We start from the raw sequence: 21,489 nt of genomic DNA, 5'->3' as shown, positions 1-21,489 counted from the left end.
AGATGTCAGAAAAACAATGTATGAGGCACAAAGCAGTCTACAGACTGGACATTGACAAATGAGATTAAAGCATTACTAAATTAGCAATAACGAAGACCAAAACTCATCTAAAGTTCAACTTGAAGGGAAATGGCTCATCTGGTGATGTTTTACTCATCTGGTTTTGCAGGTGCAGGCTGAAGCAACAATTTAGTGTTAAAGTAATCCTAATTTAAGGGTTCTTTGTATCATGATGGAAGTCCTGCAGCCATATGCTGTAAAATGTGAGTCTGATAGGAATTCACTTATAGGCCCAAATGCATTTAAGCTGTTTTGCCTGTTGAACTTCATGCTAGAATGTTTTATGTGGGATCAGATGTCTGATCATGTCTGTTGTTCTGCAACTAATGTAAAAGAAGCACAAACCTATCAGGCAAGTAATTAAAATCTGTACCACAAACCCACTTCTGATGCAGACTAATTTTGTACTGATGATGTTCTGATAGCTCAAGTACCCACTGCTAATGCCAAGGGCCAGATTTCACAGGTATCATTTTGCATCTCGCACAGAGGTGAGCATTTTGGACAAACATGATGACATCACTACTTTGCCACGGGGCTGAGATCTTCTTACCATGTTGCTTTTTTTTAATGCCATCTTCTTGTCTGTTCCAAATGCAGTATATACAATAAAGCAAGGTGGAGTTTTGGTGTTGATTTTTATTTTTATTTTGTTTTTACAGGTTTGTGTAGAATTATTGTCTGTGACTTTTAATGATTGTAGTGAGAGTCAGTTTCAATGTTAGTATGTCTCCTCTAGGCAAGCAGGAAACAGGCATCCTAAAACATTTTCTTTAAGCAAGCAGTCTCCTTTGTTAACTTAATGAAAATAGTAAGTTACTATATGCAGGATAGTGAATTCTAGGCACTTTAACATGCATGCCCAGACAGAAAAAACTTGAGAAATATCAAAATCCAAAGGAAGTATTTTGCCTCTATGTGCTGATGAATTAATTTCATCATGCTAACATATTAATTAACTCATCCTGTAGTGCAATATGGAGATGTCACATGGAGACATAGCATGCAGAAGCCAGAGTGTAATGGAGTTTTGAAGTGGAATGCATCTGATGGCTTCTATGAATTAACAATTTGGAAACAGGAAAGGATCGTGTAAAAAAAAATAAAAGTGAAATATTCCCAACCTTCTATTTTTCTATCTGCCGGAAGAACCACCAATCCCTCCACCCCACTCCTCCACCCCCTTGGATTTTTTAAATAAAGATGTATTTTGTGCAGATGGTGCTTTTCCACCCAAATACAAGGATTAAAGGGATAAATAACTGCTTTCTGGAAGTACTATTGCAAAGTTTTCTGATCCAACAGCTATCAGGCCAATAAAGTGTTTTATGCAGAATGTGCATTTTCAATGAGTTGTAACTTTATGACCTGAAAGTTGGTCATAGTATGTTATTCTGATATGATTCTAGCAGCCTTCCCACATGAATACTGTAAATATCATAGCAGAATATCCCCAGTATTTTTTGTCAAACAAAAGGAGTGAACAAGTTCTTTTCTAAATAAAATGCAGTTTATCCTAACAGGAATCTTAAAGATAGAACAACCAGAATAAAGGTGTATTGGGGATTGCGTTTTCCTCTTCACCCTTCTTAAAGCTATTTAATATGACCTACCCAATTAACCTGAATTAAGGCAGGAGATACACAGTATGCTGATATATCCAAAGGATGACATTCATTCCAATATAAAATGAATAGCATTGTATTAACGTTTATTTCTAATTACAAGAAACAGAATATCAGTCCCTTATTTGTACAAAAATACCTGAAAGATTACAATTAGGTTCACAAGCCAAAAAGCTATTTACAGTATGAAGCAAAGCATATTGAATAAAGGTTTTGTCTCTTAAGTTAATACCTTTTGCATTCCCTGAAACTTTAAACTTTATTCCATTTTACAGTCACTAAATCTTGCATTGTGACAATATAATTTATGATAAGCAAGTCTTGCCACTGGAAAGGTGCATTGATTGGTCAAACTGTCAGGTATTTAGTGCAGAAAAGATAAGACAAAACATCTAAACTGAGGCACGTGTTTCTTCAAGATTAATTAACAAATAAAAAGTTTTTTGTACTTTAACACCTATCGTAACATAACTTAACTAGTTACCTCATTACCAAAATGGTTTGGCATTTTCCTTCTAAACATATTCAAGATTGCTACATGAAATATTTATTTAGAAAATAAAATCACAGGCAAAAAGATAAAAATTCAACAGGCTCCAAAACAACCCTGAGCATCCCCTTTACATTCATGTCATTTAAATACAAAAATAAGAGTCAAATGTCCTTCAGTCCTTGGTATTCTGAGCTGGCAGCCAGCTGAATCTGTTGGAAAACTAAGGTGGCATTGACTGTTTTCCAGCAGAAAGAAGACAAAGCAGTGATCTGCTTAAGTAAGATTGTTGCCACTTTGAAGGTGGTCACTTTCTCAAAACAGCTCACTTTAGCTGGGAAGAGTACAAAATACTAAGTCAACCATCTACATACAAAAATCATGGTTCATAGTCAAACTTTTATTCTCAATTTAAATAAGATGCAAAGTTGTTGGTTTTTTTTATAAATATGAAACACTGCAAATACTATCCACCTACTGGGAAAAATGCATGGTTGTCACTAAGCTATGTAAACAGAAAAACTTAAAACTACAGCATAAATGGTGTTATTAAACTGGTAATGTAGTCAATACAAGTATCTTTTTTCTCCTAATAGGGGCCAAATAGAAGCATGCAAAGTGAAGTCAGACTTAAGTTAGCTTAATTTCAAGGTTTTAAAATACATTGTCAAAAAAGCAGGAACACTCATTTCACTATGTACAATTAAAAAAAGCAAAACAAAACGAAACAAAAAAGGCTACTACTAAAAATCAAGTTTCTTCATTTTTAGTATCTAGACATTAAATGGAAAAAAATACTAAATGTGTTCTGTAAACTAAAATACAGTGTTTCTATACCATTGACATAGTTTAAGCTGATATGGACGACTCAGGCAGGTTATGGTTTGTCTTAAGCTATTCTTAACACTACGTGAAGACTAGTAGGATTGGTTTTCCTTTTTTACCCTTTCAGATGGCTAGGATTTCAAACTCAGTGGCAAATATTAAGGATTAACTAGCCTGTGTAAATAATTTACCATTTTACAAATGCTCTGTTCTGCACTACACTCTGCAAGTTCCCAGGGTGGAATACTTCTCACTGTGGCTAACAGCACCAAGCACTGAGAAGTTGCTTCAGTTCAGACAGTTGCTGAAGGAATGGTTGGTTGCAACTGCAGGATCAAGGTGGGACTTGTCTGACTTTAATACTGATTTATCATCAGAAAGAGTTATTGTGTAAACATGAAATAATTCATTTAAACATTAACAATAAAGTAGTTCTGATGATAAACCAGCACCAGAGCAACATACATGCTTGTCTGCCACAGGTACCGGTGTGCAGTAGCACACATGACACAGGGATCACCAGTTACCTCAATTGATGATATTTCCAGCAGCTACTTCACAATCAAATCTGTTTCTATTCCCAGCATGTTCCTTTCACCATGTAAACTTTCATGGCCCTACAAAAAGCAGAAGGGGTTCAGTTCTTCTTATGCCCTATCCCCAGGAGAGCATTGTGTCACTGTAGCTTTACTATATCGAAAGAGCTCTTTGAAACAGTCTGAAAATTTAAGGAGCTATAAAGCTAAAAACACTGTTTTAATTTTTTTTTTGTCATAATAAGACTACCTGCAGAAGAATCTTCTCACAAAAAATGGTGGTTTCAAATGCAAGTGTAGTCATTCAGTCCTACTCTATTTAGTAACAGTAAGTTTCCTCAGGAAAACAGTCAAAAGGCTGTAAAAAACAAACCACCACTCCAGTAATAAAAATTTGTGCATAGAATCTAATACAGTCTCTGCATGACTGGATGCCACTAATACGCCATCAACATACTACAGCCATAATGCTACAAGTCAACAGTTTTAAGAGTATGTATATTGGTGGTATGTTCTTTTAGAATTGTATCCTCATTGCTTCTTCAAAGACATCTGCAGATTACTGAACCTCAGGTCTCCAGAGAAGTACTGAGACATATGTGCGCACGCACACACACACACACACACACACACACACGCACTTCTTGATTTTCTTCTAGATCCTTTTAGGCTGAAGCATTCCATACATTTTAGGGTGCGGATTAATACCCAACTCCTGCATGAATTTTAAAAGCCACATCAGCTCCTAATATAGGCTGCATACAATATCCGAAACAAAGTAGGAGTGCAAAAAAAGTGATCAATACAAAAAGTAAACACACTAGTCTTAATTGTCAAGATTATTCCAGGGCAAGAGTTCTTTTCAGAGATTTCTCTTCACACTTGTTCCTGTTAAGTGGTCCAGCCAAGATAGTTTCCAGTTTTGTTTCAGATTTACTCATTGTTTTACAGACCCTCCCCCCGTTTTTGGGATGCTGGGACACTCAGCAGCAATCACTCTTAGGTGTTAGACAAACCAGCAATCTTGGTCTGTTGGCACCTGTCGAATCCATCCCTTTCAGAGTCCCAAGGTGCATAATATTTTATTTTTTTTTTTAACCAACTTACAAATCTGCTAATTCCCCAGTGTCAACGTTCTCTTACAATTACTCTTCTATCAAATCCAGTCTTCAGTGAGGGTCAAATTTGAGGTCATAAGGCCACTCGGATGCAGTGGTGTTTGAGTTTGCAGGGCAAGACTCCTTTGTTTAGTTGATAGAATTCAACAAGCTGGATTAAATCACTGAATTTGGTGTTCCCATCATCCAGACTGAAAAATACCTGTCCATCATCTTCACACTAAGAAAACAGAACATCGTTTTTAAGTTAGGCTGCACATGAAGAGATACATGCACAGAAGAACTTAGAGAGTACCACCAGGGTGTGGCATAAATAAATGATGGGCACTCAGTTGGCACTTGGTTGTCCAAACAACCCAGTGCCTGTAGTTCTTTATGAAACCATGCACAGCGCTAGACAAAACATACCTTAATCCAACTTGTAACATTTTGCTTATGAAAGTGAAAACTTGTGGGCAGAGTAATTCATAGTTGTACAGACAGCACTGACATTCATTAGATAAAACAAAAACACCTCAAAAAGATTTCTTAGCTGTTTGTAAAATTGTCAGAAACAACACGAGAGAGTTTGGAACAATAAAAAGATCTATATAATCTTAATTTTTTCATGCTTTTTTGGATCAAGATAAAAATCAAATTGTTTTCCAGCATCTCAGTGTAACGTTATTTGAAACTCAACATTATTGGATAACCTCCAGAATTTTTAAGAAAAAATTTTAAAAAAAGTTATTCTATGTTTGCTTAAGTGAAAAAGGAGACAACAACCACTGTTGTTGCTGACAGTCACAGAGAACAAATTCTGTGCATTACACAGACTTGTGTAATGTAGTGACTTACACTAGTTTTCCAGCAGTGTTAGTCAGTAATTTTAATCAGACAGTTGACAATTCTAAAGAGTATCTGCTTATATACTTTCTAATGGAAAAATCATTGTTAGTTATATCAGTAATTAATAAGAGGTCTCCTCAGATGTTGGCAAAAGCTTCACGGTTTAGAATTTCGAGTTTTGTTATCAGTATCAAAAATAATCTACTTACCGGCAAGATTTGAAAATGCTTTATTTTTTGATGATGGCATAATGTAAGTACAAACGCCTTTGGATTGCTTTGGCTGTCCCGGAGAAGAAATAATCTAGGAGAAAACATTTTTAAGAACAAATTGAATACCCCTATCTGTTTGTTCTTAAATAAGAAGACTACTACATAATTTTGTGCCACTGCCAAACTCTTTTGTTGCATTAAGAGGTGATCCTGTAACTGGAAATTTGCTTTCCATTATTATACCATGCCTATGCAACATTGACAGATGAAGAAACAGGAAGTAACAAGAAGTACAAGATATATGATAGTAGTTCTTCCCCTAAAAATGTACCTATGAGTCTTTTTTTAAGGTTCCCTCTAACTCAGCTCTCCATTAATGATATATACTCTCATGAAGAAAATGTTATCATTTAATTGTAGAGAAAATCTGAATTTCTGTTGATGGGAAAGTAATATATGGGAATCTGTTCCCACTCTACAATATCTTGCATCAGTTCATAGAAATCCAGTGTCAGCAAAATTATCTGTAGGCTAAATGACTGTAATTGCACAGAAACAGCTCAATATTTTCTTAAAATTATTTACCAGTTAAATAGCTTCCACATTATCAAGATGGGGAAAACACACACTGATTTTTCCTCTACAACAGTCAGTATTTTTCCCTCAGCATTAGTGGAAAAAAAAAAGTACATTAGGCATACAGCTACCAAGATCATACACTACGCAGTTGTCACTTTTAAGTTAACCCACAAAATTGAAGTCCTACACCAAATGGACTTTATTTAACATCCATACTGGGAAGAGAAGAAATAAAGCTAAATAAGAAACCCTGTGTTTCCTCCCCTTGACATTTATAAACTAAGGAAGCAGATCCTCTCCATGCCACAAAAAACAAGAATATACCTTTGGCACAAGGATTATAGCACTAATCACTAGTGGATTTATGAGATGGCTGAGCACAGGACTTGGGCAGGCCTCTTAACTGCTGACCACTAAGCCAGGAACACACTTTTCCGAGGTGCAGTTGCAAGAACTGCTTGTAGTCTTAAGAACCCAAAAGAATTTCCTGCAGCTCCTCAGAACTGTTTGAGAAATATCAGTACCACAAAAATGCACCATCGGAACCAGAGTCAGTTTAGTAGTCAGGGACAGGCATGTTTTGCCACTCTCAAAAACCATGCACGGTATTTGATTGTAATCCTAGGAAGACCAGATGTGTGGAAAAGGGGCGAAAGCCTTTACAAATTAGGATCCATGTGAGGGAGAAAGTCCTTACCTGCCCTGTGATTACTGCATTTCATGCAGGTATCTCTCAATTATTTTTCATCTACTGTTTCAGATAATGCATGGTATTGTAAGCTGGTAGCATAAAACAAAGGTCTGCACAACTGATGCTGCAACTGTTAACTCAACCTCTGGCAAGCAACCAGCTTCCACACAAACAATGACTACCAAAAGAGATGCATCCTCAACAAGACCATCCAGAGTTATCCAAGACAGCAGCATCAGTGGCTTGTATACAGTGTTGAGCCTCTTCCATGAACCAATAGAAGACTGTTAACTTTCTACCATCTTTGTTCAAGAACACACAAAGCAGATAAACATAGGCAAGTTTTCCACCCTGAAAATCATGAGCATATAGATCTCAGAGCACATAGGTAACATAGTTCTTTCATCACTGCTGGTGGATCTTACTATGGCCAAACTAACCAATTTTCATACTCCACAGTGAGTAAGCTGATTAGGCACAAATTTAACACAGCATCAAACACATGAACACATTTATGAAGACCTCAAGAAGGATGGGCCGCCAGATTCCTAAGGCAACAAGACAAAATGAGCCCAGGATTATAACATGAGAAAACCAGAAACTCAGAAAGTCAGCAGGGTTCCTTTGCTTTTTCAGCTTCTTTTCTGTTGGACCTGCTTAGCTAAAACCCCCTGTCCAGCCTTAGCCAAGACAAAACACCCCAAAAATAAGCAAATACTTCTTGATGAATATATATATATATATATATGCATGACCAATTTCTACTTCCCTAATGTATTTTCATCTTCAGAAAAATAAATGTTGCTTCTGAATAAGAAAATGCTGAAGATAGGTTTGAACTTCACTTTCTCCTGTAAAGCCAACACTGATGTTTCTACCTTAACCCTGAGAGCAATGAAGACAGTGAACCAAAGCCAACCATGCCTTTCCCATCCTACAAATCAACAAGGCTGAATGCAGTTCAAGCAACTTCCCTTCAATAAACATAACTCCATATAAATAAGGAAAACAGAGATGCTCAGAAGATACTTAAATCTCAACCACAGACATTTTAGAGAGGGCTGAAACAGGTACTTCCATTTCTTTGGTCTAGAACAGAAATAGTGAGCAAGCACCATTAGCTGCTCTGATTCATGCAGAAGAGCACGGATGGCTCATCATAAATTTGTTGGCAACTGGTTAGATACAGCTTTGCCTGAAAAATATGTCCTCAATGGAGATTACAAGAAATCAAAATCCTAACACATTCTAAAACTTGACTGCCTCTGTTGGAAAGAAAGAAAGAAAGACACTTAAGTGTATTCCTAAAATTATACTTTTCAAATTAAAAGTTAGGATCCATCCATACAAACACACACTCTGATTTTTTAGAATCCAGGCAGGTTATAAGGGGACTCCTTGACAATCAGGTTACTCAGAAGTGCTCACAAACCTGTAAACCATTACAGCAGAAGTTGTGCTCTTGTCTATAAAGCTTACTGTCAGATCATAAACACTGAGCAACAAGAATACCTACCCATCTACAAGCCCTTGTTGCTTAATAATCCTGTGAGATTCTTCTCTAGAGATTCTGCCATGAAACCAGTGCTGTGTCCTATGAATAACTGGAGGAGAGAGGAAAAAGAGGGAGAGGATGGTTATGAACAGTTACATACGCAATAATTTTTTCCACATGCTAATTATTTAAACATTTTAAAAGTGGGTATAGTTCTCTTACAGAATATAAAGTATCTTCTATCAACCTATATAAGAAAGAATCAGTATCAAAAAATGCATCTACTTAATATACCGAGCAGAGAGGCATTATCTACATATATTTTCTGATTTGCAGATATACAGTTAGGTAAGCAAGAGAAGTCTCTTATAATACTGCCTTCTCATAGCTTCTCAAACATACTGGTACTAACAATACTTACAACTCAATGTATAAGCTAATGAGTTAGAAACAAGTCCCTCTAAATCTCAAATAAAGAAATGCACTTTAGATGGTGCTTTCAAGAGTCAAGTTAGTCCCCAATAATTTTATTTTTATTGTTTTGTTTTTCAAATGGTATTTTAAAATTCTGTTCACAGAATAGCAAGAGAAAATAGCTGCATTTCCTCAGAGAAGTTTAGGATATTAATATGTAATTTCCTGTTGTTTAAATAAATTTAAAGTCTCAAAGAAATGTTGACGATTTGCATATTTTATGTTTTTCAGTTATTATGGAACAAATTCTGTTTTGAAAACTTTCATTTCTAATCTTTAAAGATTAAAAGATCACTCATTGAATTTCCTTGTCCAAAATGGCAAATTAACTGCTGGATTCTTTTAAATGGAAACATTCATAGAGTGTCTATTTTTACAAAATACAAGTTTCAAAATATTTAGTCCTAAAGAAAAGCTTGAGTGGGCCATCAAAGGAAAACAAGTTCCTTCTACAGTGTCAATATGGGTAGGAATGTTAATGAGATAGAAGCTACTGGCATCAAGGCATTCGTACTACATGGTTGCACTCTGTGTCTGTATGAAATGTACCTTTTCTTTATCCACAGAGGCCTCTGATACTATGGTGACAAACCATCAGAATTTACCTGTACTCAGTGTGGAGGGATGGAGTGGACTTTGGCTACCCAAGATGTTCATTCTTGTGCTACGTTTCTATAGAGAAAATGAATTACCGTTAAATCCACACTAACACCTCAGGAGAAGAGAATTAGTGCACATGCAGTATAGATTTAATTTACAGGAAACTGGGGGCTGGGCAGATTTAATGCAAGGATGAGAAAAAGAAATGCAACTTTGAAGGGGGCTAATCTACAAGCAGCAGCTCATTTCAGTTGGCTTAAAACACAAGCCAGATGTTAATGATGAAAGCTCAGTATCTTAAAAAAAAAAAGAAGAAAAAAAAAAGACAGAAAAAAAAAAGAAAATATTTATATGTTTCTGCTCAGGCAAAACACCGGGCACTCAGTAAATCAAGCAGTATTTCCCTCCCATACATAAAGCATCAGCTAATGCTTCAGTAATGACTCCTTTTCCCTAAAAGACGAGCATGTGGGAAAACTTGTACTGCAGCTGTCTGTCCACAAGACACTATAAACAAGTTACATCAGTTTTCATTGCAAGAGGTCCTGCCTCTTGTATATTCTGCAATTAAACTTACTGGGAGCAAGCCATTAGTCAGAGCCCCAGCCTCTTCCATGTGGGGAAGCATTTAATTTGACATATTCCTCCTCAGAGACTGGTTTTGCAAACTGGCAGTAAAGTTCTGGTGGGTCTGCTTTCCCCCTCAACTTTCCTCTGGACACTAGGGGGACAGAGAAGCAGTGGTAGAAGGTTGTTGTGAATGTGACAGTTTTGCTAAAGATGGATATTGACTTTCAGATCTGCATGCTTGCAGCGTGATTGCTTCAGGTCGGAGCTAAGCTATACTGTGACCAGCACTGCACTAAAATCATAGCACACTCTGTGTTTTGGCTCTCAATAGACACTTACTGATTGCAAAAATAGAAAAGAAGAGAAGATAGCTACCCTCCAAGCATGTCCTTCTTCCAAGGCAGCACTCTGGGCTTCAGCAGGATTTTCAATAACTCTTCCTATTTGCCCCGAAAAATCCATTGCTACTAGTGAGTTTTCAGATACACTTCTCTGAAAAGGAATTTTCACTTGTTTCAAAAAACAGGGAAAGGAAAAACCAGCTTGATAGTTTCATTTCAAACTGTTTTGGTTTCAGAAGACTGTCCAAAGTCCTCCTTCAACAACACAGAAAATACATCTTATTTTTTTCCCCTTTCAAAAGTTTCACAGACACAAAAATAGATGGCTTTTCTTTTTTGACCACAGGGGAGGGAGAAGATTCAAAGGCTCAGAATAAAATCTATTTGCTCAAGTTGTCCACTTGCCCTATTACTACATTCCAGTCATTTTCAGGGCCAGTTGGGATGCAAATACAGGCTCTTCCCTTTTAGGTAGTTAACAGTCAGCTCTTGGCCCAACATATTTTAGGAAAGCTACGTGTCAGTTTTGCCAGACCTAAGCTGGCTTCTGCAGAGACAGCCAGATGTCTCTGAGCCGTACATCTCAAAGAGCGTGACGTAGCCAAGATTCTTCAATCATGTGGATCATGTAAGCCTAAGATAATGGAGAACCAACCATGGAAACTGTACTCATGCAAAACATGAACTTTACATCAATTTGCTACACAATGCTGAATTTACATTTCTTAGCAAAAAAATTTCCACTTTTAAAATGCAAAAGCAAATGTATGTATCATTTCCAACATCATACATCAGTGAGGTAAAGTTCATCACTTACTACTGGAGTGGAAAAGTGTGGAAGCATGGCTTTTCGCTGCTGGGGAATTCTATAATTCTGATACAGTAGCATTCCATACTGCCAACAGAAACACAAGAACATTATTATTCAAATGTATGCCCTAGGAAACAAATTGTAGTGATTTCATAATACCACTTACACTGATGCAAGTGCCACCAGTTTCTTATTTTCTTTATCAGAAGCTCTCCCAAAGCCATTTGCATTGAGTAATAGTGATTGGCAGGTGGCAATCAAAGAGTAAATATGCACAAAAAGTTTTATTAAAAAATAAAAGCTTTTTAAAAGTGATATACACAGGTTTTTTCCACTCTCAGCTACCACCATGTTTTCCTTGTAGAACACAAGCTTTCAGTCGAGATCAGAACACACATATTAATTCTCTTCTTTTTACCCTCTAGAACTTAAAAAAATTCTACACAAAACATTCAAACTCAGCTTTCATAATGATAAAAAATAAGAACCTTTCTGATTCACTAGCTCTTTCAATAAATTTCACTATCAGTTGGTACTTTTCTCATCCTTAAAAAATTAAGGTGATTGAATTCCAATCAAGCCCTTGGTTGAACATGATGAATTTTAGTAACACTAGTAGTTAGGATGGTAGGTAAAAACCTCCTCAGTGCCTTCCCTAGGGGCACAGTGCTGAAGTAGAGCAACATTGCTTACTGAATGTTCTAACTGAAACAGTTTATACAATTTCCAAACAAGGTAATATAGGACTGGGGAAAGCTAAATGAGATAGTGAATAAAAAGAAGGATTATGGCCTTGGGGCAAAGCCTTAATTTTCACTGACTGTACACCTTTAATCATGTTTTGGTGTGTCTTAAAAACAGTCATTTTTTTTTTCTGTACATAGGACATAGAAAGGTAGAGAGAAAAACACAGCAGTTTTCAAAGCAGCACATTCAGAAAAAGACTTAGAACCAAACCAGAATTTATGCACATTTTCCTATGAAGATCAGGAAGTTCTCTCCTTCAAAGGGGACAAAATAGTCCCTTTCTCCTCAGTTTCCTCCATCCCGATTTTGTTTCAAAAGGCAGTGAAGCCTCTTATCATATTATCAAGAAATGTCATTGTGTGCTCTCAGATATGAGTAACTTTCACCCAGTCATAGGGTTACTAATTTTTGTTACTTCTTCTAATAGAACCTTCAGAAAAATGGAAAAAAAAATTGCTAAAGGCATTCCATTCTGGTAAAGAGAACCACTTACCATTACAAAAATATTTTCTTTAGTTTATGATAATTTAGCTTTACGATAACTTGAAATTTTAATTAAATTTTCTTTAGCTTTATGGTAACTTGAAAATACCTCAATAAGCAGATTTTTTAATTCATTCACATATCTCAAATTTTGATCCAAAACCAAAATGGTGCTTGTTCCATATGTGGAAGGAATAGATCTCAGTGCCGTGCTTAAACTCTTAGGTGGGACAGGCCTGCTTGGCATTTTGCTCTTATCCATATTGTTTTGGAGCAAATGACATTTAAGAACATATAGGTAATTTCTCATGAACAAAATAACAAATGCCACGTAACTCTAGGTGTAGCTTTGTAAAAGCAGAAAAGATTAGCTACCTTGAGGAGTCGAAAGGCAGTCATCCAGCACATCCTGCTTTGTTCGTCTTCAGCACACAACAACCGCAGTTCCTTAGTTTCATTTCTCACTCTGTTTGGCTTTAAAGTATTAGAGGGAAGTCAGATACTACTTTTCATTAGAAAACCAAAATCACTGTAAACTTAGAATCACTGTAAGCAAGGTAAAGGCAGGTACAGTATTAGTCTAAAGAAATAGCCAGAAAAATCTCCCACCACACTGAATTTAAAGCTTGGGAGATGCTGAGCATGCTTTGAAGAAAATCACTTTCTCAGCTGGGTCCAACAAAATCAAATGTTGGTGCCTCCTGACTTTCAGAAGCTGGTGTCATTGATCCTTGTAGGCTCCCTCCAACTCAGGGTATTCTATGATTCTATGGCTTGAAATAACCTGCAGTCCTAGCAGTTTATAGGAACAAGATACTCAGGCCATCTAGAACCAGACCCAGGCACTTAGTTCTGTTGGTTTTGCTAGTTGAAGTGTTTGTGGGGTGGTTTTTTGGTTGGTTTTTGTTTCGGTTTTTATTTTCAAATCTGGGAAAAGTTTTATAAACCCCCATTTTGAAATGAAGGATGAAAGTTTCCATAACTGAGGGTAACTGAAAGTTTTGTTCCATCAGTTCAGGATCTGTCCTGCAGCCAGGCTCTTTGAAACAAGCCCTTGTTGTCTAGTTCTGGAGCGGCTGCTAGGTAGGAGACTACTTCACTACTGTCATAAAATCAGCTCCCAGCCTTATTTTCTTCTCAGAAAATTACACTTTGCAAACCTTGGAAATACTTTCCAAATGGATCTACCAGCACAACAGTTTTAAAAATCTTCAAAGGCAACTGGTTATTCTTATATTCATTTTTCCAAGATAGTCTTCCTCTTTAAATAAAGGCAAACCTCTGGCACACAATAACGGTAAAATTGCACCCAATCAGAGTTTCACCCTTTGCTGCTATATCGTTTTGGTGCTTACTGCCCACAGAAAGTTTTCTATTTGATTAGAGAACTTGGAAAAAGCTTTCATCTGTGAGGTGAACCAAGGCCACCTCACAAGCACACCATGCTTCAGCCCTGAGCTGCTCTTGCACAAAAATTTCCCAAACCAAAGGAGCACCAGATAAAGTGTTAAAAGTGTCACATAAAATGATGACAAGATTCACAGGACATGCCTGCCAAATGAAAGATGTTAAAGATCAAGTCCTTGTGACATAAAAGGCTTGCAGAATTTTACATACAAATCCTATTTAGCTGGGGGTTGGGGTGACTCTGAGCTATCAACACTGTCTGGGATTTGGAAGAACTCGGTGAGAAGATTTACCTTTATACAAAATCCATACTCTGCAGGGGCATTGTACAACTTCTTGCCAGCTATCAACGAGAAGATATTGCTGTCTTCCAGGTCAGCCAACAATTGCAAATGTCTTGGCTCCTGGGGAAATAACATGATTTAGCAGAGCTAAGTGAAAGGTTTTGGAAAATGTTGTGCAAGCTCTGCAGTCTCTCAAGCCCAGCCTCCAACAGAGGGCAGTGCACAAACACTGCTCCTCTCCTATGCAGCCTCAAGTGGCTATGGCACACACCCCTGAAATACCAGGCTACTAGCAGAAAGTGCTTGGTACAGGAAGCTCATAAAATTCTTATGCAAACCCCTCACATTAAAAATGATCTGGCCTATTACATTGGTTCAGAGAAATCTGAAGGTTAGCAGAACTTCAGTGACCACAATGATATTGCTTGGCTGGTTTGCTTTTATTTTATATAATGAAACTGTACAGCTGTGTTCAGGCATTGAGAGCTCAGGGCTCGACTGTCATTTGATCATGCCTTACTTATCTTTTTCTATGGAACAAAAAAAGGGAACACCGTGTGAAGATTTTTAAAAACCAGCAAAAAATACCCACTGTAAAAGCAGAAAATACTTTCACATGCTAGTACTGTGCAACTTATTTTCAATCTTACCTTTGAAGTTCCTTTTGTAGAACAATAAAGTCCTGATCTCCTCAAACACATAAACAGTTTCTTCCATGATTTCCTACCCAGATCTTTCACATGCAAGAAACCTTGAATTTCAGGGCAGCTACTGGAGTTTAAAAAGTTCTGTTGGAGAGGAAAATGTAGATGAACATTGTATCCTATGGATGAATTATAAAACTGTCACTGTATTTGCAGAATGGAAAAGAAAATGGCAAATCACTTTGCTGACTGGAGGTGCAGCTTCACACTACGCTTAAACTGACCTAGATGTTTAATCTGATTTATGATCAAAACATATATTCCTGTTTCTCCATTGCGTCTACCTGGCCACCTCCTCCAGCAACTGACATCCTCCTATTCTCTGCATCAAGACTTAAATCTCAAAAAAAGCTATTGCTTCTCTGTATCCCCATTTGTCTTGCACCTTGCCTGAAGAGAAAGTAAGCTTATCAATTCTTAAAATAGTATCATGTCACAGCAATTTTGGCAAATTGTCTAACTTCGAAACATTGGCCAAAATCTCCACCTTTATCCTAGAGTTTTTGAAAGGGAAGAGGCTATTTCAGGATTTAAAGCTATCCCAAGACAAGAGGTATACCAGACAACAGAGTATTTAACTGAAAATGAAATGTAAAGCAATACAGTAAGTGGCAGCAATTGTACCAGGATTGAGAAGCATTTAAGTTCTTGACAAAAGGAACCACATACAAAATAATTTGATTTGTGATATATCACAGGAAGGAAGAATTAATTATGGTAGATCTGATGGATTGTTCCCTTATTACAACAGGACAGGTTTTTAAATGACAGAGGGCTTGATCTAAAGTTAAATGCCAAATTAATAAATTCAACAAGTATGAAGAAAAATGCATAAACTTGGTTAGCCTAGATGTCTCTGCAATTCTTCAAAGCTGTGTTTTGATGTGGACAATGTCCACAGGAAACAAAACCAAAAACAGTGCCCTGTGTCAAGAGTTCTTATTTACATGAAACCCTAATTTTTTTCTCCAGTTCTCCTCCTCATCTCATCTAATAGAATGTGAGAGAACAACCAATTTTCTTGCTATATGTACTATGAATCCACTTCTCAGCTGTGAAAGGGAAAGACCAAAAGGAGAATAGATTCTTTCTGTCAAGTCAGTTAAAACGAAAGTAAACCAAGGTGGCAAGGTTTTTTGCATGTCTGAGCCAGGTTGAGACTAGGGAAAACAGATCCCACTGGTTTTAATGCTATTGTCATGACTAAAAATACTAGTTATTAATGTAGTACATAATATCATGAGATGATATTTAATATTCTTTCCTATTATGTGTGTAATTAAAACCAGTGGAAGTGCTCAGTGTATAAGGTGGCCTCAGATGCAACATGTTTAACGACTACTAGGCTGCAGGAGGCTTACCTTCAGTAAATTACAACTGCCATTGAAATTCTGAAAAAAAGTTTTGTTTTTTACAAAAAAGAAGTACTTAATAAAAATTTTAATGAACACAGGTTTTTTATGGATAAACAATGAACTAGAGGGAACATGCTCACCCTTTTTCCCGCCACACTCTTGTGTTGTTAACCCCCATGACTTATGCTTCTCCAGGACTGTATCTTTCTGATTCTTCCCCAAAGCAAACTCATAACTCATGAGGCTGTATGGTTTTCCTTTTGCTACCACTTGAGTTACCCTAAAAACTTTTCAATCTTTAAGAACATCTTGCTCTTTTGGGGAGTCTTACTGCTTGTATTAAATTAAGCAAATTCAATTCTCCACTTATACCACAGGAAGAAGGGTCCAAGGTGTGAAGACCTCTATTCCTACCAGCCTGTGGCAATGCCAGTCCACACCAGTTTTGGTTTCTGATTACAACCTCACTGCCCATGACTTTCATTTAAAATTCCAGAAATTGGCTTGATTTATTTTGTTTGCTTATTTCCCAGCTGTAAATGGATGCTAATGTTTAAAATTCTTCTCAGTGAATCTGGAACCAGAATTTAATTGACTTTGGTATGGTTATGACATAAAATGTGTGCACTAGATCAGAAGTTAGTGGAAGCTTGTCTTCAGAGAGTCAGTGCATATTTGCAAACATGCAAAATGACAGAAATCAAGCTAAAATAATTTACTTGTAGTTTATATTCTTCATATATTTGTACTTTTGATTTATAATTTGCCTGCTATTCATGACACTGTCTTCCAGGCATCATGGTTGTAATGTTCTTAGTACAGCACTTCTTTAACAAACTGTGTTTTAATCTGGCTCTGGAGTTGAATGTTCACAGGTTGAGAAAACAAGTAAAGTGAAAAGGATTTAGACTACGGGACTTAGATTGGAGTGCTCAAATTGAGAGATTTAAGTGAATCAGTTACTGGTCAGAGAGGTAGCCCACCCTCCAGCACCATCCTTGAAGAACAACCAACTATGCCACCACCAAAGCTCCTTTAAAGAGCAAGCAAGAAACTGTAGAGTGACACAAAACTTCAGCATAAATGCAGCGCACATGCTACCACCACACAGATTGCACAACTCTACCAACACATACACATAAGGAACACACCCCTTCCAATTTAACCTGGGGAGCTTTAAATGGGATTACTTTGTAAATACTACTTTGTACATATTTCTACTTGCACTTACTTCTTAGGGCATTATTTTTCTATACAAAAGAGCAGCTAGTTGGCTGCATGGGGAAGTCGGTCCTTATTGTTAATTTTTGCCAGGCACAAACATGGGACACAAAAAGCAAAAGCAAAACTTCTTATCATCTCAAACTCATCTTCTAATATCCACTTCCATTTTTACACTTTCTGTGTACTACACTGTGCTGTGTGGAATACAGAAGAGTACTTCAGTCCTGCCTTTTATAAAAGGTATATTTGCTTATAGTCTAGTTATATTCTAGAAATATAACTGCTAAGACTGTTTGCTAGTAGCATTAGGTGGCTAAACCAGATACCCACAGAGTATGTTATTAATGGAACAAATATGTATGACTGTAGCTATGAATGCTTTGTGTTTACAATTTACACTTCAATGTCACTGGGTAAGATCTTTGTCAGGTATTTACAACATTAGCTCCATATGCTAATTCACTATACTTGTCTTTCTCTGACTGACTATTATCTAGATGTTTTCTCTTCCTTCCTCTCAACCCCTCCCCCTCCAGCTCCAAAACTTCCTTTATCCATACAGATAATTTACAGTACCTGCAAAAGTTGTGACTGTGGGATACTGCCATTTGTTTGCTGGCACCAGGCAACCATTTGTTCTGGAAAGAAATTCTAGGCGCAAAAAGAAGACAATTGGAAGTCTCATTATATTTAAACACTTACAGAAAACTAGTGACATTTTCTTCCAGACATTAATTTTTTGGAACTATTAAATCAATTTGGAGATCCCCTGACACAGAAAGTAATACTAGGGCTTTTCAAGTGCAGTTCTTCCCTTCCTTCTGCTCACCAGATGCCCATGCAGACAGATTGTGAGTTTTTAAAATATCCGATATGCAGCATTTCCTAAGTGCATTTTCTTCTCACTTTTTCTTCTGCTGAGGACTTTTGGGGATCTCTAACAGCCTCTACTTTCTTGGGAAGGAAAGGATGAATGGTCCTGCAAGCTGAGTATGCAGTGACTCCTTGCTTATTGCACAAATGACGTGACTTCAGATTTATTCCTCCAATTCCCCTTTTATCTGCTATGTTTTAAAATTCCTTTGTAATTTGGTACACTGAATTTACTATACACAGAAATGACATGAAATCAATCTTGAAGTTTTTAAACATTTTTTGAAGCATGGAGACATACAGAAATGCCTGGAATAAAGCAATGACTGATTATAGCAAGATGAATCACAACAAAAACATTTCCAGTTTAGAACATTTGTCACTCTTCAGGCAATATAAATTTCAGTCTTTAGGGCATAAAGAGAAGGGCTGAAGAGGAATCACCCTTTTGCCAGGTAAGCTGCACAATGAGTTATGAAAGCTAGCATTTACCAGCATCTCTTGAGTAGAAACAGTGCCATATGGCAACAGCTAATGCAACGGATAGGGAGCCTTCACATTCTTACACCACAAGAATGATTTATTCTGGGATTGCAGGAGCCTGGGACTGAATGCCAAGCATTCTGGGTTTTACTCCCATGTTCTGTTATTAATTAAAATATACCACATGAAACTAATGCACTGGCTCCTATGATACTAAAACTTCTGTACAACACTCAGATGTTCATAGCTTATCAGATGGTGAGATCAACAGAAGTGAAGAACTAGGAACACTCCATGTACAGAAATGTTTCACAGAGTAAGTCAAGGCACAGACTCTGAAATAAGTACCAGCAGATGACAAATGTACATGCAAGCACACATGTGAGGATGCAGCAACTGTGCACTTGTATCTATGAGGAAAGTTACTAATTTATCACCCCCAGTTACTTCAGCAATGAGTTTAAATATGACTGTGTGTATCTTTTTTTCTTCTCGCACCACAGATGCCTGACTGACCCAAAATCTGTTCTTATCTAACCACCTCTGGATTACCCTTTCTCAGGTATCTCGAGGGTCCCACCAGCTGACATTGGTTCATGCCAACAGTCTGCTCCAACATTGTGAAAAAATCATCCTCAGATAAGCAGTTACACAGTAACCGACTTAAAATTACAAGGTTCAAAGGATCTTACAAATCCAGGAATTTGGTACAGCTATGGCAATACACTACTTTTCAAGCATGGGTGTACCAAGGACATAGAGAGGGCAATCTACTGTGATCAGTAAAGAAGGCTGATCACATTAGTAAAGCACAGCCTAAGGTGAAAAAATGTTAAGTAATAATAAACTGAAAATTCCCTGGATAGAGTAAGTGCTTTAGGGACTACCCATATGGGTTCAGTGTTTTATTAATTATTACAGTCAGAAATTAAAAGGTTTGGATACTGCTTGTTATGGGATGAATTTGCTTTGAATCAAGTAACTTTGATGAAAATGAGTAAATTGCACTTCTGATTGTTTTTCTTAAACTAATGAAGATTTCCTTGTCTTGGTCACTCTCCGACATAACTACAGACACTTTGAAACAAGTACATTTGGTAACTTGAAAACACATGAGATTTCTAGGCTGGGAGGAAAGTACAAGGAATTTAAACATTGGTTAAAATTTCTTTGGAAAGAATTCTGTTAGTTGGTTGCCTATTTTTTTTAATAACAAATGTTTAAGACATAACAGTGCCCAGCAATGTTATTGCAATCCACCCCTCTGTGGTGTAAGCAGCTAAGTAATGAGACTCACCATGGGATTTTTGAAAAATTCGTATTTTGCGTAATTCTTCCTGAACAAAAATTTACTTTCACTTCCCATTGTGGATTCAACTTGAACTATGAGCTCATGGTCTTCCAAGCACCTCTCTGTGGAAAAAGAACATGATGTTAACACACAGCCAACCAGCAGGAGTGAGACCAAGTAAGAACAGAAGTTAAAACAACACAGTGTAATTCCATTACTTTTTAAGAAATTAGCAAAACACATTCTAGCTTTCAAACCATAATGCCAATACTTTACTTTGTAATGTATTATAACGTTTAACATTATATGGCAGTGTTCATAAAGGAATTCCTATATCAGGGCTTTATAAGCACAGACTTTTGAGAAAGGAATAGATTTTTTTTTTGTGTGTGTGCACTTACAATAGTACAGACAAACCTCTTTTGGCACTAGTTGTTTGCTGTCAAACTGGCAAGGTGGACAGGTTTGAGGGGTAAAAAAGTTACAGAAAGGTCACTGTTAGGTCTTGAACTATCACAGAAATACAGTGTTGTATTTGATCATACTCTATAAAACCAGTTCATTTCAAGGTGAACTTCAGGCCTTTATTGTAAATGCTAGACAATGGGGTTTATTATGAAAGAGGTCACAGGATCTACTTTACAGGAATACTGACAGAGACAAATGTTTTGTACACATGACAGGGCAATTTTCTGCTCTAGATTTGGTTACAAGGTAACTCCCCAGAACCACCACTTCTCTGGTCAAAAGAATGGCACATCAAAGCATGTACAAACCCAATTCACTGAAAGCAGTAACTCGAAAGAAGGCAATTGGCTAAGTGTGCACTACTTAATGAACTCATTATCTTGACAAGTGTTCAGAACTTTCTGAGAAGATATTTAGGTATTTTACAAAAGTTTTAACTAGTCAGTGCTTTCATGCCTTATACAAAATTTAAAAATTAGGTCAAACAAAACATAACTTTTGAAAAGCTTTAAGCAAAATGCCTGTGACTTGGTGACCAAAGAAGCTTCCCCACTTTGTGTTCCTTCAATCCTTGTATTCCTACAGTATGGTATGCCAGGGTGCGACCCAAGTTTTTTTTTTTGTGTTTTCAGGATAGAAAGCAAGCAGTCATTGGCATCTCAGAAAGAGAAAACTCTGGAATATCAATTGAATTATTCAACTCAGAAGATTATGTGGTGTTCTTCAACTGAAAATTTAACCTATGACTAAATGATCCCATCATCTTTTTCACCTGCACTTATGCTGTCAGTCATCACCAGCTCATCGATGACTTCAGCATTTACTGTGCATTTGTAATGTCTAGCCTTGCTATAGATTGTGTTTTCAAAGGGGTTAACGTTGAAAAACCTCCATAGTGGCTGCTCTCAAACAAAG

The 21,489-nt window shown here is 37.0% G+C and overlaps 1 protein-coding gene across 6 annotated transcripts in view; it reads right to left on the bottom strand.

The window, feature by feature from the left end:
* Positions 1–1,745: 1,745 nt before the first annotated feature.
* GRB10 (growth factor receptor bound protein 10) overlaps positions 1,746–21,489 on the bottom strand; it is a 146,725-nt gene continuing 126,981 nt past the window's right edge. For 3 of the 6 annotated variants that reach the window (XM_086898266.1, XM_086898333.1, XM_086898436.1), the window contains exons 8-18: positions 20,113–20,228; positions 18,036–18,110; positions 14,827–14,964; positions 14,186–14,296; positions 12,861–12,959; positions 11,262–11,339; positions 10,479–10,595; positions 9,539–9,605; positions 8,481–8,568; positions 5,692–5,785; positions 1,746–4,874 (exon numbers count right to left, since the gene is read on the bottom strand). In XM_086898266.1, the coding sequence (XP_086754392.1) occupies positions 4,728–4,874; positions 5,692–5,785; positions 8,481–8,568; positions 9,539–9,605; positions 10,479–10,595; positions 11,262–11,339; positions 12,861–12,959; positions 14,186–14,296; positions 14,827–14,964; positions 18,036–18,110; positions 20,113–20,228 (1,130 nt within the window). In that variant the 3' untranslated portion in view covers positions 1,746–4,727. Of the gene's footprint in view, positions 4,875–5,691; positions 5,786–8,480; positions 8,569–9,482; positions 9,606–10,478; positions 10,596–11,261; positions 11,340–12,860; positions 12,960–14,185; positions 14,297–14,826; positions 14,965–18,035; positions 18,111–20,112; positions 20,229–21,489 lie in introns of all 6 variants that reach the window. The other 3 variants (XR_015289524.1, XR_015289517.1, XR_015289462.1) reach the window with 2 other exon arrangements.

This window comes from Cyanistes caeruleus, chromosome 1 (assembly GCF_971803275.1).
Source record: "Cyanistes caeruleus chromosome 1, bCyaCae1.hap1.1, whole genome shotgun sequence".
Lineage (NCBI taxonomy): Eukaryota > Metazoa > Chordata > Aves > Passeriformes > Paridae > Cyanistes > Cyanistes caeruleus.
The sequence above is the reverse complement of the archived record's forward strand: the minus strand, read 5'-3'. Positions and strand labels throughout refer to the sequence as shown.